Below are 26,062 nucleotides of genomic sequence, written 5' to 3' on the forward strand. Positions count from 1 at the left end.
GTGTTTTTTGCTAGTTTCAGCCCGACGCAGTTATGTTGTTTAAATGGCAAATGCACTCGCACCCATCTGTTCACCCATGCTGGGTGAGCGTGCTGGTCTGAAAACGAGGTGTGTTCAGGCACGTTGCTATTTTGAGGCAACTGAAAACGACTGCACCACTGACCAACAATAACCTGGTCTAAAAACAATAGCGCAGTCTTTTTTGTGTTATTTACAGGGCGCGTTAGTAAAATGAGCCTATAGGCGGGTGCACAATGCACAGATGTCATCCAGCCCCTACATCAATGTCCTCACTTCACTGTTTTTTTTAAACTCTTGCGTACAAATCAAGCTCCTGGAAAGAAATAACCCCATTCCTAGGTAATTTCTGTCCTATACTTCATACAATCTCTGCTTCCCAGTTATGAATGTCTAGAATCCGCAGCAGGGGCAGGACTTGCTGCACAAGTTCATTTGCTATGTTACGCAGGGAAGGGAACATATGCCCATTGTCTGCTAACTGCGTCAAATATGACCCACACACTGAGAATTGCACAGATAAGCTTGTTCTCTTCCATCTGTGTGAGGGACTGTGTATAATTGGCGAGTTCCTCAAAGAAATGGGATAGCGATACCTCATGTAACCTTAAATCTGGGGGAAAAAATTCTGTTGTAATAAAATGTTTTGATTGGCATAGCCGCAGGTAGCAGATAACAGGAATGGCTTTGTGGTTGATTAATAAGAGGTTCTCACTTTGATCTTGGCATACAGACAAAGGTCTCTGGGCTCAGATCATTGGCTTCTGATTCTGACACTTGGAGCATTGTGGTATGATGATGCATGTGTTTTATCATACTAAGGCATGTCCAATTAAAAATGAAAGTCGGTGAGCTGTAGTTGTAAGAAGAAAGAGGTTGATTTCAGGTCTTGTGTCGTACCTGTCCTGGATGCAGTGGGGTTATTCCACATCCATTATTTCCGCACTGCATGTGTCTTCTGTATTGAGTCGTAAAGGGCATACGATATGAGGTAGGTGTGAACTGGGTTATCAGTTGTTGATGAGAGCCTTTGAACTGACAGATTCACAGAGACAAAGGAAATAAATATGGGTTCATACATCCTTTCTGATTTCCACCTTCTGATCCCCTACTTTTACTCCAGCTTCAGCTCCGGTTAAGGGATAAGTAACTGAATAAACAGATATTATTTGTCTTCATAAATGGTGATTAATATTTGCATTTATGCACTTGGAAAAAAAACAAAACAAAAACTGATAAGGTTGTGGCATATAAAGGCCCTTTCACACTAAACATAAAGATTTGTCAAAATAGATTTTGAATAGACGCAATGGATTCCTGTGGAGCAATTCACACCAAGATTGAACATTTAGCTGATGACAAACAACAGTTTTCTGAGTGTGTAAAATTATTATTATTTTTGCATAGGATAAAACATTCTGGGTCAATAATATAAGCTTAATTATGAATACATTTTTTTAAATAATTGAATGTATAATTCTTTATCATTTTACTTTTCAAGACATTGGACGAAGGTAGATTTCTGCAACAGTGCTCCGTGTCTTGCTTATATTTCTCAAAATAAATATAAATGCACAAGGAAATACAAACACCCGAACTTTGTGCAAATCTCCAACAGTTACACAATACATTTTAAAAGCCAGATGCGTTTTATTGACTTAATCTCACTTTATTTACTGATTGTTTTTGCTGCTGATCTTTGATTAAATTCACATTAGCTTTGTTTAGGGCTGGGCAGTATACAGTATATTGTTGCATTACTCACTTTCAGCCTTATGAATCTCTCATCTATACAGGAATGAAACTATGAGTAAAGCATTTGTGTTTGTCCGGTAGTGATTACCTTTATCTTGTAAGATAAAGTGCATGATAGTAGTCATTTAGCAAACGCTTTTATCCACAGTGACTTCCAGTATACTTTTTATATAGCATATCAAAAGTTTATATCGATGATTCTATCTTTAGAGATTTTGCTATATAGTTTATATTGTGTAAATGGAATATATCTACATAGCACAGTACTACTTAAAGATATTGAAACTTTAGAGTGATAAAGAAACATGAATGAAATGACAGCCTAATTCCTGTTGCAGGCTGTCATTAATGTTAATCAAACAACAAACGACAAAAATCCATCACTGCCCTAGACTAAATAACTTTTGTGTCTTTAATAAGACTAGTTTATATTTAATAATACATTGAGTGAAGTCAATGCAGCGTTTTATATTTACATTTGATTATTCAATTCCTGTAGTGTTTTTACTGCTGTATTGTCCTATTGTTTGTAATTTGAATTTTAGTCCCCATTTTTAATAACTAAAATAAAACAATAACTGTATTGTGATATGTATCGTCATCTTGAAATAAAATATCTCATATTGTGAAATAAGATTTTGGTCTTATGCACACCCCTAGCTTTGCTGTAGTTTTTTATTTATTTATGTATTTGTTTCCATCTTGTTTTGGTGTGAAAAGGCTTGAACCTGTGCTAATTACTTATCCATAAATATGGCAGTTTATGTTGTCTAAAACTTGCCTCCATTGCACAGTTATTGACTGACTGCCAGTGCCCTACTAAGCAGAAAATGACCAACATCGCTTTGGCTAATTAACACATCTACAAAGAACAGTCTCCTCCATAATGTTTAGACTAATTGGTCAGATTTAGTGAAGAGCTGGTTTGCAGAGTAGTGGCCAGGCAAACCGCTGGGTAAAGTACACCCTCCTATTAAGTCATGTTGTCAGTGAAGAGCGAACGGTGTGGGGGGTTGGGTGCTGAGACTCTGTGAGCCATTAGTGTTGTGCTAATGGTTTATTTTCTCTAATAGACCAGAAAGGAGAATGGATGAGTTGCCAAGATAGATCTTTAACCTCTAGACCTCATGACCCACACACACATCTCCTAGAATTGGCGTACTATTGAGCTGCTCTCAGTGTCCATCATTGTTGCATTGCCCACTTTCAGCCTCATGAATCTCTCATCTATACAGGAATGAAACTGAGTAAAGCTTTCGTTTGTCCGGTAGCGATTACCTTTATCCTGTAAGATAAAGTGCAAGATAATCCAAGTAGTCATTTAGCAAACGCTTTTATCCACAGTGACTTGCAGTATACTTATTCAATCACCTTGGAACAGCCGGCACTAAGTACCTTTCAAAGGCATAACGCTGACAGTTCATGGATTGCTTCTGGTGGGCTTCAAACCTACATGTACCCTTTTTTTACGTTTATTCGAATATGTATTCTCTGGGAATCGAATCTGCGGCCTTGCCGTTGTTACCAGCACCTGTAGGCCACATCACTCACACGTGACCTGATGTAGTACTGAGGTGCTGTTCATTTCCAGAATATCAACCTCAAGACTGTTTCCTTTTGTACCAATCCCATCCCAAACTCTGTGGTTGTGTTACAACACACATTATGCCACAGATCCATATCAGTGTTCCATCCCTAAACAAGAGTGATTGCACATTTTACCCATGAGATTTGGCCGTGATATACGAGTAGCCATGTGGATGGAATTCAAAATCAATCTGGTTAATGTTGCATCACTCTTTCCAGAATGGCTCGCAGAGATCTGTGTCATTCAAAGTGAAGGGCTCTCTTTATCGCAGTCATTAGTTCCGCCATATTCACTCCATAGGATACGCCTGTGAAGGGCATGTCAAATGTCTCTCTATTGGTGTAAACTGGAACGTCGATAGCCGTTACCGTTTGGTGGTTTGTGGATTTCGCTTTGAATCCGTGTTTTCCAGCCAACGTGGACCTTTTCGAACTGTCCTGCATGTCTTGCGGCGGTGTTAAAATCTCAACGTTAGATGGCTGATTTGTCCGTCTAGTGTTGTCGTTTTGATGAAGAGCTTAAGCTAGCCATCTGATCTGGCAATATCTTTGAGACATGCTCTGCTGGGCATGACAAGCGGTGACACCCCTGAACGCCAGGGATCACCGCTGCTCTTAACAAGGCTGCTGGAAATGTCTTGTCCTGCTCAAGGTCAACAGGATACACCATTGTGATGGCTGTCAAACCTCCTTTTCACAGCAGAAAGTGTGATTAGATCAAATCACAAAATAATTTCTGCACCTCTCTGAGAGTGTGTGTATTGGCAATGCAGATGTTGAGGCTGGAGTATCAGTCTTTGCTTGCACACAACCATAAATAAAAGTAGAGGCAGGTTATCGCTGATGGCATAATCATGACTAATTATCTTGTTTTATTCAATGTTACCGCTTGCTCTGCTGCACGACTCACTTCCCCTATTACCGTGAGACACTCGAGCAGCATTAAGCATGTTAGACACGGGCCAGGCAGAGGGCAAGCCGTGCTACAGTTTGCTGAAAAACAATTACAGTGCTTTGGTATTCATAGCCCAGCCCAGTCAGGGGAGTTTACACTGATTCATTCTTCATGTGACCATTTTGTCTCCCAGCTTTCCGAGGCTCATATTTGATTTAATGTGTGCGTGATTACGTTCAACATCACATTAATGCATTCAAAGGAAGCAAACACGATTTATTTCTCATTTAATATTCTCCTCTTTGCATACATTGTGCTTTTCGCTTGTCGGCCTGATTAATTGGTGTCCTCAGACTGTTACTTAACGGAGATGGAGCACAGCTGTAGACTCTCAACTCAGATTGCTCAGGATTCATGACTGCTAATTAGCGGCCTGCTTGACCAGCCGGTTTATCAGTGGCAGTGACACCAGCAAAGGCCTCTCTTATCCAACACTCACCATCAAGAACATGATGGAGAGCACAGAGTGTAGTTCCCAGGTTTTTGTTTTCCTATAAAGTTGCTCTTTGGGATTGAATTTTAACCACCCCAGGCAATTAACTTAATCAACATAATGCTATTCTCCCTTATAATCAGAGGAACAAATAACCCCAAAAACAGTTTATAACCACTTCAGACAGGATTTCAGAGTGGAGCGCGTAATGCAGCCACTCCTACTAGCCATGTTGGCGTGTTAAATGTTATATTTAACAAAAAAAATTTTTTTTTCAATTGTAGTCTTTGAAAAAGGTGCAATGTAGTGTTTTTCGATACATATCTTAAATTCTTCCAGTACTCATTTGCCATAGAATAGATACCAGCTGCGATTTCCCACTCTCTCATCTCTTCGACAGCGAGTTGACACACAAACCCGCCTCCCCTCACTCACTCGTTTCATTTGCTCTGGATGAATTTTGTTGGTGTTACAGGGCTTGAATTTCGCAGTGGGATTACGCTTATTGTGTATATTATTACTTTATTTTCGCAGCATTACTCACTTTGTGCTCACACCCAAAGTAAGCACACATAAAGCCGCCTCTCAGTACTAAATTGATTTTTATTTTTTTCAATTTTTTTTTTAAATGCTGGTCTTGGCAAGTATTCACGCAAACACAGTCAGTTATGTTTTAAGTGAACTTAAACAGTTGAGAAAGAAAACGCATGTGTAACAGTATTAATGCGTCAGGTCTCAAAAGTAACATCAGCCTAACATACCTGCTGCCAAATTATGAGATAATATTAAAAATGGACTCATGATATCAGTCCAAATTGTGGCCAGTGAAAATGCTAAGTGGCTAGTAACTTTGGAAAACCACTAGCCACATGCAAAAGTTTTGTGGTTACCTACATAGTTTTATAATTTGGTGCTTCCCGAAAACCATATTTCCAACGAACATTCGTGAAACAGCATTGCAACTTTGTATGGTTGGAATTACCGCTCTCAACCTATAGTTAGAAGCATGGGTTCTTGTTAGTATGACATGTATGATTGAATAGATCATTCTCTATATTATCTATATCATTCATTTCATATACACAAATTTCATTCACAGTTTAGTTTGTCAAGAGAATGAAAAGTTTCCTTTTTGAATAGTGAATAGTGCTCTAGTAACCTGAGGGAACGCCAGAATTTGTCATATGGGGAACCTGTGATTGAATCAAACATCTGGACATAAGGTAAAACAACAGAGAACAAAAATAAGGAAGTAATAGTTTGGGTAACCAAAATGTTGGGGTTCTTCGAGGGGTGACCAGTCCACCATTTTGTCCTTGAACAAATTGTTTAACCCTAGGTTTTTCCAGAGATATTGTGTAATAAGTTGTTTTGGATAGAACAAATACAATCAATCCTTTTCATTTAAAAGAGTTTTAAGTAGTTATAACCTTTTCAGTTTTGATGTTGTACACTAGAATATGGATAGGTTGAATAATCATTGTTTCTCCATTATTTCTTGTTGACCCCTCATTAAGGTTCGTGTTGGGGAAGTTGGAGGAAACACCCTGGGTTTCTATGGATGCCAGATGAGTCCAGACGGCTCTATGATTTTGGCTCATGCCTTTCATGGAGCGCTGCACCTCTGGCACTGTGACGGAAGCCAGGTCAGACATCCTTCAGTAACAAGCTCTTTATGCAGACATTACTTTTTACCTAATAAAAAACTGTCGAAATACAAGTCTATTATGATTTAAAGTAAACGGTGTGCATGAATATGGAGATTTGTGTGTTGCACAGGGAGAATGGCGGCCTAGTGTGGTCATTTCGGGTCACTTTAATGCAGTGCAGGACTTGAGCTGGGACCCCGAGGGAGAGTTTATCATCACTGTTGGATCAGACCAAACCACTAGACTCTTTACACCCTGGCCAAGAAAAGGAAGCTCACAGGTTGAAATGACTATCAGCTCTTCAATCCATTGATTTTTGATTGATCATATATTGTCAGTTGATTTTGGTGAAGATTTTTAAGGTTGACCAATGCTTTCTGCGTTTGCAGATTACTTGGCACGAGATCTCAAGGCCGCAGATTCACGGCTACGACATGCAGTGTCTGACTATGGTTGGGCGTTTTCAGTTTGTGTCCGGTGCTGACGAGAAGGTCCTGCGGGTGTTCAAGGCTCCACGGAATTTTGTGGAGAACTTAGCTAACATATCATGCACCTCTCTGGAGAAACTGCTGGGCTGTAATGTAAGTACTTAGAATCATCTCATCTTCAAACTTTAATTAGTTACGTCAAATAAAACCTTGGTTTTAATTACTCTTTGCACTGGCTTAGATCATCAAGAGATTTTAAGACGAGTCTCACATTTTTTCCATTATCTTAATCCTAATGTTTATGCATATGCTCTCAGATATATAGCTAAATGAGTTTCATTTTCTGTAACTTGAGGTTATTGAAAATGAGACGACATAAATGGCATTCTCCATTCAGGTTGATCTTGTGTGTCATGCTGCCAAACACAGTCGTGCTTGTATACAGACACAAACAGCGTGATTGCAAGAATTTTCAGCGTGACTGATTTTGCTTTTATACGACAGTTCAATAAAAAAGTTAATATAGAGTAATTTGCGTTTCAGACAGAATGTTTCCAGTTATTCAGTCCCTCCAGAAAAACGGGATTAAGTGATCGCATAATTCAATGCATAATCAGCCAAGTCTGCATATTTATGCGGGGGCCGCATTTTTTTCAAATACGGCGCACTTTCGCTGCATAAATTGCCGATTTCAGCGTGCAAAATATGCGGGGCTTGCAGGATTCCCAGCATTTTCCTTGCAAAAGTCACATATATCTTAGTACAAAGTTTAAAAATGTTGAAAATGTCACACAAGAGTAGCCATTTCCCCATATTGCCATGGGAACGTTATGAAGTGACGTAATTACGCGACGTGAACATCGTCGAAAAGCTGCAAACCCCGCGATGAAACCATGATGAAGCACGCAAATCATTCTCATTTGCTAACATAAATAAACGCAAAGGACCGCGCAAAGCAGTTTCCCGGTGTGTTACATGACAACTTTAAAGTTGTAAGATTGCACTTTTTTGTTACCAGTGGGTTAAATCATACTAGTTGCAAAAATCTTACAGTTGTAAGTATATTAGTAGTATGTTTTTACGTTACAGTAAGAGATTGCACTTTGTGCATTGGAAGCACTTATTTTAACAGAATAGCTACAGAATATTTTGTATAGCTACCTCTGTAAAACAGGAAGCACACATTTAATTTTTTTATATTTTATTTATTAATTTTTACAGAAGTTGTAGCATATTCCTTTTGTAAAGCTACAGAACTTGTTTGACTCATCAATGTTATGTAAGTTTGAGCCATGTGTTTATTAAGGTCTGAAATAAAACAAGATGAGAACTTAAATATTCCCAGCACTTTCTGCGATGCAGTATGCTTGCTAGGAAGTAATAAGAAATTACTCTTTACATTAAGGTAGTAGCTTAGTGAGAACAGGTGTTGGGGGAATCACTTTTTCATCAATCTGCAGTTTTTGCAAGTTCCTGCAATTTCATCGCATAAAATTGCATAAATATCCCAGATATTCCATCGCATTTTTCTGGAAGGACTGGTTATTAATATAATATGAAAAAATGAATGTGTAGAGGGCTTTATATAGAGATATTTTCTAGTGTATCCCTTTCTCCTGGGTCTTCAGGATATAGCAGACCTCCCAGAGGGAGCCAGCACTCCTGCCCTTGGCCTGTCCAACAAGGCAGTGTTTCAAGGTATGAACCCTTTGAAATCGTTGGCCACTGGAGAATTTGCATTCTGCTTTTCCCAAGAGTGGTGAGGCTGTTGCTAACCTTTACTGTGTCATCTGATGTGTTTACAGGTGACCTCGCATCTCAGAGCCCTCAACAGGACACTGAAAATTTCAATAGCATGTCCGACCAATATAAAGAGTCCTACTTTCAACCTCTCAAACTCACGGGTATTTACAATTTTATACACTCCTCCAGTGTTTCTGAAATTGTGGGTAATGTTACATAGTAAAAAAAAACTTTCAGGTTTCAGTCAAATTACCTTTTTTTCTCTAAGTAGGCAGTTCTTTGCCTAAACAAAATATAATATACACCAGGCTTAATGGCAAAAGTCAAAAGCTTGTGAGACTAACACCACCAGTTAGACACTGTAAGTTGTCAATTCCTGAGTTACTCCTAGAAAACAAATTCATTAAAGTCTGTTTTCTCTGGTTTATTAATGTATCTGGGGCATGAATCAGAGATATTGGAGACAAATGTTATTACAGTATAAGGGGGGATGGGTGGAGGGTGAGTGTTGAAGCAAGGGGGGTTTATGCCTCTCTTGCTCCGGGCAAACAGTAGCAAACGTTGTCAATTTGATTGAAAAAGCTCCTTAATCTGGAATCATAATTAGAAAGAAGGCTTATATAATTGCAAAGTTAAAATATTGATGACTCTGGGCTATGGGGAGCGCAATGAGGCGGACACAGAGTTGTTAATGGAATAATACCACTCTCTCCATCTCGCTTCTTCTGGAGGGGCAGAGAGGAAAATAATTAAAATAAAACTGCAAACCAGGGATGAAAAAAAAAAAAACCCGCCTGGTCTCAATTCCATTTCAATTGGGGCATGTGTTGCATAAGTGTCTGTGTATCTAAATGAGACAATATTATTTCAGGCTTGCACAAAGAGAGCTAAATTTGATTTACAGCATGTCGTAAAGCTAACGGCCATTGAAAATTGTAGATAAAGCTGCTGTTGTTCCAAACAGCTTTGAGGAAGTTGCTCGGCTGTGTATCTGTTGCTAAATGAAAAGATGAGCCTTTTAAAAAATACCGTCTATAGGTGTCTACTCATTTCTCATAATAACTACGTTTATAAATTGTGACTGCGTGTGTGTGTGTGTGTGTGTGTGTGTGTGTGTGTGTTGCCAGAGCCTCCGCCAGAGGACGACCTCTTGCAGAACACGCTGTGGCCAGAGGTACAGAAGCTGTGAGTTTCCCATCAATTCTCATTTGTGTGCGTCTGTCCTCATTGGCTGTTTTGCAGCAGGCACTAGTGCTGCACCGCATTGTTGTTTAAACAGCTTGTGTGACATAAATAATGCAGCGTAATAGGTATTTAGAGCTCGCAAGAACAACCATTTGTCCTGTATGTTGACACTTAACAAGAAAAGACAGAATTGTTAATTAAAATGTCTTTTTTCTTTCTCTCTTCAACTTCCTACATTGAAACTCAGGCACGAAACGTACTGTATGCAAATGATTCAGGCTATGCAAGTTCGATGGTGTCATTGCGTTCTGAAATGTGTCAGACCACAGTTTGTTGCTTTCTCAATGTCTTCTGCAAAGGTTGTTATTGCAGGTGTTCGCATAAACTTGAGATTGTCTATTATTATTATTAATAATATTTTTAAAAAAAATTAACAACTAGTAGCAATTATTTTGAAATGTCTAATAACTGATATGTAGAGCTGGTATTTAACAATTGTTTAATGTATGGATTTTTGAACAATGGTAATTAAAATAATCATTAGGCAACAAAAAGCAATCAAAACATAAATTATTAATGTTGAATAATAATCAGTCATATAAATAATACATAATATAATACATAATGTCATTAGCTCTTAAACAACACAAAATAGACTTTAGACAAATATGTATCATACCAACAGTAACTTTAAAATTTCCATGGCAAACTGTCTTCTATAATCAGTTAAAGGTGCACTGTGTAAATTTGATGTGGCATCTAGCAGTGAGGTTGCGAATTGCAATCCCCCACTGCTCACCCCTCCATTTCGAAGCACAGAGAAGCTACGGTGGCCGACACAGGACAAAGATACCATCTGAGACAGCAGAGAGTAGCTAGCGCTCTGTGGAGCAGTTTGTCCGTTTAGGGCTACTGTAGAAACATGGCGGCGCACAATATTGACTTCGCTGTAAGGGGACCCGCGTAATTAAAACATAACGGTACATTATGTAAGGTCTTCATACACCACTGAAAAAATAGTTATGTATATTATATCATTTATATTGCATTTCTGTAGATCCTCATAAATACTACACACTACACTTTAAAGTATTTCAGGTGACTCATGTAATGGAGCAACAGTTTAGTGTCATTTTAGTATTATTTATACACTTTTATTGTATTTATTCTTTAGTAATATATTTAGTAATTTTATATTATCAGTTTTCATTTTGAATTTTGTTTTAGTGATTTTGTTATATGCTTTTGTCATTTTTATTAGTTTTTTAATCTTTCTATTTAGCTTTATTTATTTATTTTTCTGTTTTAGTTTTACTCGTTGTAATATATTTTAACTTAAACTTATTTCAGTTAGTTGCTAAAGCAACAAGCAATATTCAATTTAATTTCAATTCAGCTTTATTTCAATAGTTTCAGTTAAAAAACAACAAACAGTTTGCTGCCGATAAGTTTTTAGAGGTAGCTATCTGAATGGCATCCAGTTTAATGGCACAGACATTTGAAGTCTATGTCTGAGGTTTGTTATCGCCACAGCAATGTGTAGGGGCATTTGCATTAGCCAAGCATTTGTGCCTGTGTTTGCTTACTTGCATAAAGCATAGAATGGTATTTTAGTTTCCTATTCTTTTGTTAGCACAGAATGATGCCACAGAATGGAAAACTCCACTTTTTTGACAATAGGCTCATTTTCCCAACTCCCCGAGAGTTAACCAGTTGAGTTTTACAGTTTTCAAATCCATTCAGCTGATCTCCGGGTCTGACAGTAGCACTTTTAGCATAGCTTAGCATAGATCACTGAATCTGATTAGACCGTTAGCATCTCACTCAAAAATGACCGAAGAGTTTCGATATTTTTCCTATTTAAAACTTGACTCTTCTGTAGTTACATCGTGTACTTAGACCGACGAAAAATGAAAAGTTGTGATTTTCTAGGCCGATATGACTAGGAACTATACTCTCATTCCTGCTTAATTATAATCAAGGAACTTTTGCTGCCGTACCATGGGTGCAGTGGTGAAATGATATTACGCAGCGCCTGAAAATAGGCTAACTTCTGTCAACATAACCAACGTGACAACCTGCTTGCACAGGGAGCGTTCTGGGGACTATTTTCAGGCACTGCATAATATTTGTTCATTTTTGAGCTATATGCTAACGGTCTAATCAGATTCAATGATCTATGCTAAGCTATGCTAAAAGTGCTACTGGCTAACCGGGGATCGGCTGAATGGATTTGAAAAGGGTAAAAGTCAACTGTTTAACTCAAGGGGAGTTGGAAAGTGAGCCTATTTTCCAAAAAAGTGGAGTGTTCCTTTAAAATGACATACGGCACTGACATTTGCTGAAACTGTAGGCAGTGTATTACAGAATTGGTTGCTTAGTGGCTTTTTGCAGTGGTTGGTGGGAATAATGGGTGTATTATTCAAAACAAGATTTGCTAAATTATTATTTGTGTTTTTCGCAATTAAATATTAATTTCCCCCACGGCATTTAAAATCAATTGAAATGTACAGACTTGCATTATTTCAATTTGCTCATGAGAATTGAAAGTCGGTTTCTCTGCTACACAGGCGGCACTGGGTAAACTCATACACAGCTGTAAGCAGCTGAATGCTTTGACAGCCTGGCTTCACGAGCTATTCATCCAGTGCTGGAAATTACTAAGCAGATCTGCTAATGGCTGCCAGAGCGCACAGCTTTCTTCCACTCCCATAAGCACAGGAGAGAGCGCACGGCATCCCTGACACACAAATCATCCGTCGTGTTTGAAGCACCGCCCCGACTGTCTCTCTGAACCTGTCATGGTGCTCAGGCTTTATTTGTGAGCAGGTACTGACAGAGCCCTCATTAACATAGCCTCTCTCCGTGTCACTCTCTCCGCAGGTACGGGCACGGCTTTGAGATGTTTTGTCTGGCATCCGATTCTGCGAAGACGGTGATCGCCTCGGCATGTAAGGTACAATCACACGGGTGACCAGATGGTCATTAGTGTCACACAAATGTAGCAGTGGACTGTAATAACAGGACACAGAAAAGCATGCATGCATGAAGCTGCACCGATGCTTAAGTGGTTTTAAATATTTAGTAATTTGCCTTTTTAACAAGCTCGTGTCAGTTTAGCCCCTGATGTCCACGTGCAAGTTCATTTTCCTTCTCTTCGATGTAATAAGCCGCATATCGTATTAAAAACGCATTGAACTCTTATGACCAGGGTTGGTAACCAGCCCTAAGTGCCCTCCGGCCTCCGTGACACACATTCTGAGACAGTTGAAGGGAGATCATTGGTTTGTGTCCTGGTCTGGCCCCGTGGTTCTGCCAAACCCACGCTGATCGCACACAAAGCCCTTCCGAATGAGAGCACATTCTGTGTGTCACCTGCCATTGTTCATGCTCGAGCGGAGACTGTGAGGTTTATTCAATGGGGCTGATGGCGGGCTGAAATGGAGGTTCTGCAGGCTCAGATGACTTTGCTGTGTACATGAGGTTTATCCTCTAGCAGTGCTGGCTGAGCCCGGACCGCTTCATGTAGGAGGGGGTTGAGGTTTAGAGAAAGAGGACAAGCTCTGCTGAAAATGTGATTTTTTTGTTTTGTTTTTGAGTGTGGTTGTGACAGATCTAGATGTGTCTTTATGCCACAGGCCTCTAAACCAGAGCATGCTTCCATTCTCCTGTGGAGCACAACTTCCTGGAAACAGCTTCAGTCACTGCCCTGCCACAGCCTGACCGTCACTCAGATGGCGTTCTCCCCCAATGGACGTCTTCTGCTAGCTGTTTCTCGAGACCGGACCTGGTCGCTATGGAGACGTGGAAACCCTGATACAGGTGAGCAAACCCATGGCCAATAATTTGGCCATCATTTTAGTGATTTAAATGTTATTATGAATATATAATATTAATAATAATATAATATTTTATTATTATTATTGTAATTAATAATTTTATTATTAAATAAAATATATTAAACTAAATAATAAATATTACTATATTATTCACTGTATTTAAAGGAATAGTTCACCCAAAAATGTCAATTCTGTCATCATTTACTCACCCTCAAGTTGTTCCAAACCTGTATGAGTTTTTTTGTTCTGCTAAACACAAAATAAGATATTTTGAAGAATGCTGATAACCAAGCAGATAGAGCAACCGTTAACTACAATAGTAGGGAAAAAATACTATAGTAGCCAATAGTTGCTCTATCTGCTTTGTTACAAACATTCTTCAAAATATCTTATTTTGTGTTCGGCAGAACAAAGAAACTCATACAGGTTTGGAACAACTTGAGGGTGAGTAAATTATGATTTTGAATGATGGCATTTTTGGGTGAACTATCCATTTAAGAAAACTACTATAGTAATAATAATAATAAATAAAATAAAGTTTTAGCTCATGGTTTGCTTTGCTAGTTTGTAGGACCGCACAGTTTGGCAAAAATAATATGTTAATTAAATTTTTTTTTAAATAAAATAAGAAATTCACTGTAATATAAAAAATGTAGTATTTAAAGGGTACATAACACACACAGTTTCTGCCAGTGTCATGTTAATCTTGAGTAGTATTGCATCCTTCATATCTCTGAAGTCTTTAGTTTTATCATATTTATAAAAGACAGATACGCTGTACCGATGCTTTCCGAAAACAGCCAAGCTTGTGCAAGCGTGCAGTTTGGAGCTAAAGAGTCACGAGCGCACACACACACAAAATACTTCACGGCGTTATCCCTGGATAACTTTCGATTCACTATACGTTCGTGTTGTTCATATTATATGCACTTATGAGCCGATTGCCAACAATACAGACATTTGATGCAGTTTTCGCGTCAAGGAACAGACAAACACACTTGCAGAACTCCGTTTCTGCTCTGGAAAAACAAACTGCATCCACTGTTTCCTTAACACTGGGTTATTTGGGAAGCTGAACAAGGTTATCTTTCCCTCACAACCAAAAACACACTTCTTTAGTGTTGATTTTCTTGGTCTAAAAACATAAATGACAGAGCTGCCGATGGCTTCTGTAACCTGAACAAAGCTCGTTGATGGGTGCGCTCTTGCTTTCGCTCGGGTTGATGTGCGCACACACTCATCCGGGAGAAGTGCCCATACAAGCAATTCCGCCCTTTATGCCGTCATACAGCGCCATATTCGGAATAAACTTTCCGAAACTTGTCCGAATACTGAAGAAATACACACAGAACAGAAATACTCTGTCATACGTCCAACTCGTTTTTTGACATTTTGGCCATGCTTAGCATGAGAATCCAACTTTTGAATGGTGTAAATAAGTCACAATACATGAAATAGCATTAGCGACTGTAAAATCACAATACAAATATCTATGGCTGTCTTATTTTCTTCATTTTCAATCAGTAAACCAATGAGGTTTTAATTTGGTGAAAACCGCAGGGAGCACTTAAAACACTTCTTTTGTTGACAACAGCCAGTTTACAAGTGCTTCTCATTACAAGTTTGGGAAGATGGTTGGTGCATATTGCGTTCCCAAATGCACATTATTAGTGACCCAAACTCACAGTGATTTGATAACCACACTAAGCCATGTTGTGATTTTGTTTTTGATTAATCGTACAGCCCTACATAAAACCCCTCAGAAGTAACGTTCAATAAGATGAATGTGAATGCTAACGGACGGATTCCTCCAGGGTTTATAGCCTCCTGACTCATCGACAGCTTTTACCTTCCTCCATTTCTCTTTGTCAACACTGAGTTTGCAGACTTCAGATGTTCGCCCACTAAGATTCTCCTGCCGTTGAGCAAGAGTTGTCTAGCGCCACCCAATGACCGCGGTGCATTCTTCACGTGTATTCTGAGCATACAGAACGCGGCTAAATCACTGTTGACACAAGATAACCAGAGGAGCGTCTGTTTTTGTTTCTCCATTTTCTGATGCGGCCGAGGCATGCCGCAGTCCGTTCTCGTTGAGACTGGTATTACTCACAGCCTGTGTGCTGCAGACGTGGAGAAGTTAGTCAGTGTCACAGATGATCAGAGAACAGGTCAGCATGGCGCTGGGCAAAGTGGCATCACCAGAGTGTGATGATCTTGATAGCTGGACTGTGGGTGACCACAAATTCAGTGTAGAAATTAGAGCAAGCACCGAGTCTAAATGTTACTACATTTTACTATTTTGTGAATGTTAAGTTAGTACTGATACATCAAATATTTTGTCTTTTAAGTCTTAAAATATTTTCTTTTCTTTTCCAGAGACAAGCTTTTCTCTCTACGCAAGCACTAGCAAGGACACAGCGGTTCACACACGCATCATTTGGTCATGTGACTGGAGCTCTGACAGCAAGTACTTTGTGACATCAAGTCGAGACAAGAAGGTAGGTCCAGTTTAACGGTGCACTCAGTAATTGTTGTGCTAGTCAATATGGAAGTTGTTTTGAAATTGTCCGGCCACATAGTGGTGTGGATGCTGCATTAAGCAAGTTTTTTAGTAACCAATATAACATTGTAGAAAACTAAAATAGTTAAAGCGGGTAATATAGAGTGCAACAGCCCAGAAGGCCATTTATTTTCCCCATAGAGAAATGTATTTTTAATGATAACTTCTAAATTTTTAAAGACAGACCTACTGTAAGTTGACATTTGACCTTGTGTGTGTTTGTAGATAATCATCTGGGGTCCTGGTGTCGGTGAGTGTGAGGGTGTAAGCGTGACTCCTTGCTCCTCTGTTCTGGATGTTGGAGATTCAGCCACTGCCGTGTCCATCTGCCCATATCTCTGTTCAGACCAGAGGTAAACATATTGTAACCAATTAACTTTGTGACACCATCATTAGAATTAGTGTCTTGTGTCTGGGACAAATGCTTAATTCTACTTGTATATGTGTAGTTATTTGCTGGCTGTAGGTCTAGAGAATGGGAAGATTGTGCTGTATAAATGGAGGCCATCAGAGGATCTGTCTTCTGGATCAGACTGGAGCAGATGTGGAGAAACTGATGCTTGGTATCCTTTTTCCTGCTCATATTTTTATCTCCACTTTTTTATACCCTTAAAATGCAATAGTGAGTTTAAAAGTATGTGTAATTGACAGGCCTGCACAGAATCTGCACCCACAAATCTAAAACAATGAAATGTGAAATCAAAATTGAGTTCTTAATATGCAATTTTTGAGCAAGTACACAACAAGCCAGTATTCAAAACTATCTCCTTACCTTCGACCCATTCCCAACGGTAAGCTTATTATAATTAGAGTGGTATGGTGGATTTCTGCAGGAAATTCAAGCATGTCTTTGCATCATTACGTCACGTCTGTATACATAAAGAAAGAGTCCGGCCGGTAGTAGTAACGCACGAGAGGAGCGGACCCCATGTTCTTCAGCGGATCATTTATACTCACAGCAGCTGGAATACGTAATCATTTTGATGGCGGATTGTAATCTAGAAAGGCCCAAATTACATCATCAGTGACAACTGAGATTCGCCCGTAGTCAAAAGCAAAAGATTACACTCTACGGAAATTGGAATCTACAGGTAACGCTAATACACACTAAATACGTAGTCAAGCAATGCTAATGCTGTTAACATTAACAATTTGAGAACAACGTATAACAATAACAATAATAATAATTTGACCGGGGTGATGTTATACGAGCGATCGTTAGATTTAATCACCGTTGGTAGCATGATTTATTGTGTATTATTTATGTTTTGTTCCCAAAAGTGGCAGACATGTTACTTACTTGTTCAGATGACATTTTCCAGTGCAAATTCTTATTTAGGTTATACTCCAAGACGTAGAATCTGCGATTCTGAAGTACACACCGGTGCAGTGAATGAATGACACAAACTCAAACTTACAGACTGCAGCTTTTAATTCAGTAATAATAATCATAATACAAATAGCAATTATAATTATTATTATATTTTATTGATATGTAATCATAAGGCATCTTTACACAGCTGAGTTAAGGCGGCTCAAAATTCTGTGTAAAGACGGAATACCACATAAAAGCAGACTTAAAATATGCCGGGTCTGACCCACCTCAGCCCCTAGTGTCAAAGGCGATGCTGAAACGGCTTTGATTCAGTGTAAATGAACGCGAACTTGTGCCGCCATTGTCATGACAACTGCCTGTCAGTGTCAGCCCAGGCGGCGCGAGAATCAAGAAACGAACAAGAAAAGAGACAAAACGTATAGGAATAGCTTCAAATGTTTTAGGCAAATAAAAAAAATGTCTATCATTGAAGTAAAAGAGTCCTGTACTCACATCGTCAAGCAACCTACCAAAATAACTGTCGTCGTGTGTAATAAATTGGCGTCCGCCATTTGTAATCTTCCTTTGAAGAGACTGGCAGATCAACGCGCTGCAACATTTCCCTCAGATATGGTAAATGCTTAACCCAGTCGCCGTCACTGTGTACCGTAGCCTACAATAGCCTATCAGTACAGAATTATGACAATCAAAGTGCCTATATGTATAGCAAGCAGAGGAAATTAATAAAAAATTCTGTATTTTATTTTATTTCATTGTTTATTGTTTTTAAATTTATTTATAACACTTTGTTAAAACTGTAGTTTTAAAATAGTAATTTTCAAAGCATTGATTTTATGCCGCTTCAGATTTGGTTTCTGTGCCGCGTTTTCTGTGTAAAGATGCCTATAATTGTGCAGCCCTACAAAAAAAGCATTTATGAAGAATAAAAATTTTAATTTTAAATCGCAATTGTCCCCTATTGTGAAGTCAACAGAAAATTTGACAAAGGTGAGCAGGTTCTTCAAAGCTGTCTAGCCAAAATAGTTAAGCACATTGTCCTGTTGAAATGTTTTTGAAAAAGCACCTAAAAATAATATCTGAGACAGTTTCTCAGTCTTCCTTTAACCTTCTCAGAGACATGATCTCAAGACGGTCGAACCTTCTCCCAGAGACCAGTGCTGCTGGTGTAATTGACAACAAAAGGGCCGCATGTATCTGAGCTGGCCCACGCTGCTCGGGAGAAGCTCCAGGTTGATATGGGGGCTCCCGTGGGCAGGTTCCGCATTGATCCGTGAAGAGAGAGAATGAGGTGTCGGAGAGAGGCCAGGCTGTGTTGTGCATTCTGTTTGCACCAAGCTCTCCCGCTAGCTATCTCTCTCTCCCCCACAGTGGATTGAGTCCCGACTGGCTAAACTCTCTTTCTGTAGGTGTAATTGATAAACCGTATGTGTAGGCACTTGCACGTATCTCTTACCCAGAAGTCACTCACCTTACAAGCTCAAGAAGTTGAACATTTGCCATGCATTGCTGTGAGTTCTGGAAAGCAAGATCGATTTGTGTGTTTATTCGTCTACCTGTATTATTTTTTTAAATTGGCCATTATTATTACCCATTGAAGTATTTGGACAGGCAGAGCTGAAGTGAAACATCCAGACAGGGGTGATTTGTGTTGCCTTGAATCAACGTCCATTTATGCTTGTGGCTTTTCTTGACCACTCATCACAGTCAGTCTCACACGCTGGTGGTGAAGAGGCTTCGCTGGAGGCCAAGGCCGGGCCGGGCAAGCCATGGCGGGCAGGAGATGAACGAAGAGCGAGCTTGGGTCCAGCTAGCCAGCGCTGGTGCCGACCATTCCGTCAAGATCTTCAACATCAAAATATCAGAACTGTAACTTCACGTGCGCTCTGGGTAATCTGCAGTGTGTCCAGCTGATATACATTATGAATGAACTACAGTCGCCTGATCTGTTGTGAATTTGTCAGCGGGCCTGAATGCGCTGCTATAAACGCTGTTTTTCATGGGGGATGCTAGGAGCAGTTCTCATTCCCTTAAATCAGCTTTTGTTCTTGGAATTTCAGCACTATTATGACCTGTAAACACAAACCAATGTACTATTTATGATGTATAAAAAAACACTTGCTTTGTATTACAATAAATGTCTCTTTTCTAGTAATGAAATGTCACAGGAGTGATTTATCTCAAGCCAACTATAATTCTTTTATTGGCTGTTTAAAGCGCCCACATTCCATGTACGGCAAATCCTCTTGTAATAACCTACAGCCGTAAGTGACGGTAAGAGAATAGAAAATCCGGCTCACATCCTCTTGTTTCCAGTGCCTGAAGGACAGATGAGTATTCGGATAAGATGTACAATGAGCCGTGAGGGCCACAGACTCACCAGGCGTGAATCACTTGCATGAGAAATAGTGTGTTTAATTTAGGAAATGTGCTCCTTTTCGCATGTCCTTTATTGAAACCAATGACATTCATACTTGTGAGACATTAAAGTAATGTTTTCTGGCTTCAATTCAACTTGTATCGACAGCATCTTTGACATGCTTTGATTACCACAGAAAATAATTTAGACACTGCAGCAGTGCTAAAAATACTCAGAAAGTACTTTTGGAAGTATAGCTGCAAGACTTAAACATTATGTTAACATGATGCAACAGAATCACGAACTTGGTTTTCGCAAGATTATTTGCAATCTGTCAACCTGTCATGACGGCAAACCCTGTACATTTTCTATTATATGTACAAGAACACCAGAAACGGACACAAGCAAGTATTTCTAATGAACTGAACTCAAAACACTGACTGTTTTGGAAGTGGAGTCGCAAAACTTAATCATGTAACTTGAGTTTTTGCAAGGTTATATGCGATTTGCCAACCTGTCATGGCGGTAAACCCTGTACATTTCCTGTCCAAGAACACCAGAAAAGGGTTTTTGTTATTTCAGCTACACACATTAATAGAGGACTGTAAGTCATACATGACCAATGCCAAGCCGTGTTCAACATCTAGTGGAAAACCTTCCCATGAGTCAAAATGATTTTCTGTGGTAAACTTTAACAATTCTAAACTTTATCTGTTCCATTGATGTAATTCGCTGTGTGCTATTTGAGGACATCTGCTGGCCCATCTGTGTTGTGCTGTTGTGAAATTGAAAAGGTGTTCTGTGTCCTGTCTAGTAGCTACTGACATGTTAAATATTTGAGCACTTGATGGAATGGGAAAGCTGACTGTGACATGAAGGCTTCATTCTCCACCATCTAGTTTGGCATGAAGTCCCTGCACGCTCAATAATTCATTATACTGAATGTACAGAAGCACTCATTCATCCGCCTGGCCTTTCTGTGTTTCTGTTTTATGCTTGTGTAAAAGTGTGTGAGAGGAATCAAAACATGGCCTCATTGAAAAGCTCAGTGTGCAGTCATTTAAAGAGAAAGTTCACTCAAAAACAAGTTGTCGTCATTTACTAACCCCCATGTACGTGGCTCTCTGGAATGTTTAATTGATATTGGTCAATCTCAGCATCCAAGTTCCAACGGTCTGGTATAAGCAATGCTGTATCTAATGCTGCCTTCACGTGCTCTCGGAATTATTGTAAATACGAGTTTGCTAGGTGAAAATTGCACATGAACGCCCTCCCATTTTGAAACTTGAATGCTAGGAGCTCGTAATCATGACTTCAGAAGTGGGAATTATCAAATTTCCGATAGCACGTGAAGGAAGCATAAGTCCCTTTAAGACGAGTCATTTCACTCGGCCATCTTTGAAACGCTTCTCGGACATGGAAGTGCAGCTCCTATCTCTTTAGGGAAATATCAAATTCTCCAAAACCGTTCGCCAAGCTTACGATTACATTTCATATTTTAAATCACCAATGAAATCTGACAACTGTCTCGTAAATGTTGTTTTTAAACTCTCAAACCATGACAAAAAACAGCATTTTTCACGCTGGACAAAGCTAATGCACATGCACAGTCCTAAGAGTGTGTCTCAGAACACTGCCTGTTTCTATAGCAACCGGAGCTGGTAGCTGTAGTGACGCGATGACTTTAATAATCAATTAAAGCTGCGAGCAGCGATGACGGGCCCAAGCCGGTGGCATCAGCTTAACTGTGCACGGCATGCAATAGGCATTTAAAAAGGAGAGTATTTTAAAATCACTCGAATATGCCACATTTACCGCTGCAGCTGGTGCCATTATGACCATAAGCCACACCCATGATGTAATTTAAATATAGATTAATTTTAATGTCGGATCTAATAGGTCACTTTCAAATGTGTGCAAAGTTATCTTTTGCGGCTCAAAATTTTGTACGTCCAGAAGGTCGAGTATTTAATGCAAGGTGTTTGTATTTTTTTTTTTTTTACTTATTCACACTAAAGTGATAGTTATTTGTGATAGCCTATGATATGAAAGGGTTGAATTATCACCATCAAGAGAGGAAGTGACACACACACACACACACACACATAGTGGGAGGGAGAGAGAGAGAGAGAGAGGACACCCCCCCATCCCCCCCACCCCCCACACACACACACACACACAGAGTGAGCCTGAGAGAGTGAGGGGGAGAAGGACAGACAGAGAGAGGCACAGTGAATTGCAGAAGAAATATTTTAAAGAAATAAATATATTGATCTGAAAAATAGTACTTTCATTTTAAATTCATCCAGGTTAAATTACCGAACATACAATCTTAATTTAATTTAAATCGAACTATGATTTTACAAAATATGAGACAATTTCTGTTTCCCTTTTGTGTTCTTATTTAATCCCTCGCCATAGCAGCACCGTTTGAGATATCCTATAATCGTTATCGATATAGCATCTTCAGTGTCTTTGTTTCATGTTGAATTTTCATGTTTGGTGTCGATTCCATGCATCTCCAACGAGGAGTTTATAAAAACTCAGAGCCTTTTTATTCAAAATATTTTATGCAAAATATCTGACTTCCTGTTGGTCGGAGCTAATGACTGTAAACTGGAAAGTTGTCCGGCTCGAAGAGTACAATATATATACCGAGTTTGGTGACTGTAGATAAAACTACTACATGATGGAGGGGCTACTGAGCCCCTCCACCATGCCCATTTCTAAGTCTTTGCCCGCATCTTCTGGACGGCATCTCTGATGTGTCTGTCGAGTTTCGGGCAATTTCAAGCATGCTAACAGTGTCAAAAACACCCAAAAAGATTATTAAACTTTGACATGTTGCCATGGCAACATTATTTAAAATATCAGGAATCCATTCATATTTCTATATCTGCCATATTTTGACATTATACTGATGAAGTTTGAAATAAATCGGGTGAAAATAAGACAGTGATTTAAAGCATTTTTGAAAGTGATATACTTCCTGCTGCCAGTTGGTGGCACTATAACTTTGAATATTGGCATGTAGATGTCTTCAAGCCAGGACTCTTATCAAAAGTGAAGTTTGGGGCAGATCGGACATTATATGCCCGAGTTACAACAACTTCCTGTGTCATGGCGAAACATCAAAATTTGTGAGGCCGCCACGGACACGCCCTTCAGCAAAAACTCAAGATCTTCGCAATTTAACTTCGCAAAGGCCTTTAGATTAGACTGATCAAATGTGATGTTGATCTGATTAAATCTGTAGGAGGAATTTGTTAAAGTACAACGTCCGGCAATGGCAAAAAACTGCACCAATTTGGGAAAGAAAATTCTAAATATCTCACTTCGTGTTGGTTTTTCAGATTTGACGCCCGAGGACCTTTTTGTAGGTATTGGGCTGTTGAATGCGTCTATCAAATTTTCATACTCATATATGAAACGTAGCATGAATGGCGCTTAGTTGAAATTTTGTAGGTTGCGCTATCGAGCCATTTCGCCACGCCTAATTCTGAAACCCATGTCAGACGTACATTTTCACCACTTCTGATGTGTGTGCAAAGTTCCATGAGTTTTCGAGCATGTTTAGGCCCTCAAAAATGCAATTCCCTTGGGATAAGAAGAATGATGGGCTGAGCAATTACAATACGGTCCTCACACCTCAGGCCCTAAATATCTGATTTCCTGTTGTTTGGAGCTAATGACTGTAAATTAGAAAGTTGTCCAGCTCAAAGAGATCAATATATATACCGAGTTTGGTGACTGTAGATAAAACGAACCCCCCCCCACTTTTGTCAAAAGATGGCGCTACTGAGCCCCTGAACCACGCCTGTTTTTAAGACTTTGCCCATATCTACTGGATAGCATGTCTGATGTGTATGTCGAGTTTCATGTAATTTGAAGCATTGTAAGAGTCTCAAAAGCATCGAAAAAGAAAAGTATAGTTTGATGTGTTGCCATGGCAACAATATTTGGATTATCAAGAAGTGCTTACCAGGTTTACATCTGCTGTTTTGACATCATACTGATGAAGTTTGAAGTAAATGATTTCAAAGCATTTAGAAAATTACACACTTCCTGCTGCCAGTTGCTGGCGCTATAACTTTGACTCACAATAGTGACACCCATGTGATCGGCCTCTTAAAACAAACACACAGCTGAAGTTTCATCAAAATCCGTCAATGTTTGCAGAATTTATAACACACTTCCTGTTTCACTTTTTTCACCATAAATTTGTCTCCTCGCCACGGCCAAACCGTTCGAAATATCAAAAATCTGCTCGCAATTTAGCATCCTCAAAGCCTTAACCTCATGCTGACCGAGCTTGGCAATGATTGGGTGAATCTTCTAGGAGGAGTATATCAAATTCCAGAGCATGCGTTTTCCGAGCAACCCATAATAGCCCCCTTCCTGTTGGGCTGACGTATAACAGAGCACAAAAGTTGTTCGGCCAGATGAGCTCTATATGTGTACCGAGTTTCATACATGTACGTGCAAGTGTGTTTGTGCAAGTGAGTTTTCAGACCCCACTTAAGGGGGCGCTGTCGAGCCCCCCTGCCACACCCGGGTACCAACTTTGGTCTGGCCCTGATGGCCGCAGATTCCGATGTGTGTGCAAAGTTTCAAGAGTTTTCAAGCATGGTAAGGGCCATCTTGCAGTCTTAAAGACCCCCGTGGTGAAAATCAAGTTTTAAAAGGGGTCATGTGATGGTTCTAAAAAGAACATTATTTTGTGTATTTGGTTAATGCAATGTGTTTACCCAGTTTTAGGTTCAAAAAGTCATTATTTTACACATACTGTACATTATTGTTGCTCCTCCATGCCCCTCCTTTCTGAAACGCGTAAATTTTTACAAAGCTTGTTCTGAAAAGCGCGGTGTGCTCTTATTGGCCAGCGATTCAGTGCATTGTGGTTGGCCCGAATACCTTAAGCATCTGACGGAAATTTCACGCTTCCTACCATATTTGGAACATAAGCTCCCAAAGCAAAGAAGATGATAATGACGGTCATCATACCTTATCAAGTCGAACCCGAATCTGATCCAGATGATGCAGATGACCAAGCTGATCGATCGACGTTGCCAGTGCGACTGGCAAGAAAGGATAAGATTGGTAAGTTTGCATTTGTTATCGTATGTTGTTAAACGACAAAGATGTAGAAACGGTCTGTTCTCTCCCAGGTGCTAGAAACAGTCCTCCGAAAATGCGCAACAGTCATCACAGTTTTCGAATTGTGCCCTCTTTTGGAAAGCCAAACAAAGTAGTTTGGCTTTCGCAATGTAAAACACGACGTCTCTACGACATGGCGGCGCCGGCGATGACAATACTACAGCGAATAAAAGTTAAGCCTTCTTTCTTTGTGCATACATTTGGCCGGTGTTATGGAACCCTGCCCCCACATACTGACATAGAGATGTGGGGGTGTGTTTGAACAAAGTGTTTTAGGAAGGTGTGGCTGAGCCTTAACTTTTATAAAGAATATCTCTTTGGGTTTGAGACTTTGTAACTTTGCAGATCTTATACACGCACAAACAGCTACACAACACTTAAAGCTACACTGTGTGATATTTTCCCCAATCTAGCGGTGAAAAGGTATATGACCATCCAGTGAATATTAGTTTCTGTTCCTCTCAATTCCGATTTAGTTTTAACTCCTACGGTGGCCGATTTAGTCCAAGATTAACATGGCTTCCAGTTCGACCTCGTCCACATTCGACACGGTGCCATCGAGTGTTAAAACGCGAAAGGCGAAGCTTGAATTTACGGGTATGTCCCTCTTTGGCTAGTGTACTTTCAAGATTGAGGGGCAACATGGCGACCTGCATTCGAACCCCTCACCCGTATGTATTTTCAATGGCATATTATAAACTTACGAGAATACTTTATTACTTGAAAGGAGTAAATATACATTAATGAGCACATATATTTTTGATAAGAATAAACTAAAAAAGTTACACAGTGTAGCTTTAAGAGAAAGGAAAACAAGAAATCGCATCATATGACCCCTTTAATGTTGTTTGTATGTCTATGTGGTGCTTTCAGACAAACCATGTGCAAATTCATGTCAACACCAATGCTGAGTATTTCTTTTTAATTGCAGGGGTTTTTTATGTCACAAAGTACCTTGTATCCAATCGCTTATAGTTAAAGGAGTGGTTCACTTTAAAATGAAAATTACCCCATGGTTCAGGAATGGTTTGAGGAGCACAACAACAAGTTTGAGGTCTTGA

The 26,062-nt window shown here is 39.5% G+C and overlaps 1 protein-coding gene across 1 annotated transcript in view; it reads left to right on the forward strand.

Moving 5' to 3' along the window:
* The window catches only part of elp2 (elongator acetyltransferase complex subunit 2), a 29,234-nt gene extending 8,311 nt beyond the window's left edge, over positions 1 to 20,923 (forward strand). The window contains exons 11-22 of the mRNA XM_079830007.1: positions 6,266 to 6,394; positions 6,528 to 6,677; positions 6,787 to 6,978; positions 8,454 to 8,523; positions 8,631 to 8,729; positions 9,696 to 9,753; positions 12,637 to 12,709; positions 13,392 to 13,575; positions 15,969 to 16,090; positions 16,378 to 16,505; positions 16,602 to 16,715; positions 19,193 to 20,923. Coding sequence (XP_079686133.1) covers positions 6,266 to 6,394; positions 6,528 to 6,677; positions 6,787 to 6,978; positions 8,454 to 8,523; positions 8,631 to 8,729; positions 9,696 to 9,753; positions 12,637 to 12,709; positions 13,392 to 13,575; positions 15,969 to 16,090; positions 16,378 to 16,505; positions 16,602 to 16,715; positions 19,193 to 19,358 — 1,485 coding nt within the window. The 3' untranslated portion in view covers positions 19,359 to 20,923. The remainder of the gene's footprint in view (positions 1 to 6,265; positions 6,395 to 6,527; positions 6,678 to 6,786; positions 6,979 to 8,453; positions 8,524 to 8,630; positions 8,730 to 9,695; positions 9,754 to 12,636; positions 12,710 to 13,391; positions 13,576 to 15,968; positions 16,091 to 16,377; positions 16,506 to 16,601; positions 16,716 to 19,192) is intronic.
* The last annotated feature ends 5,139 nt before the right edge of the window (positions 20,924 to 26,062 follow it).

The sequence above is a fragment of the Gobio gobio genome, assembly GCF_949357685.1.
Source record: "Gobio gobio genome assembly, chromosome: 11".
Taxonomy (NCBI): Eukaryota; Metazoa; Chordata; class Actinopteri; order Cypriniformes; family Gobionidae; genus Gobio; species Gobio gobio.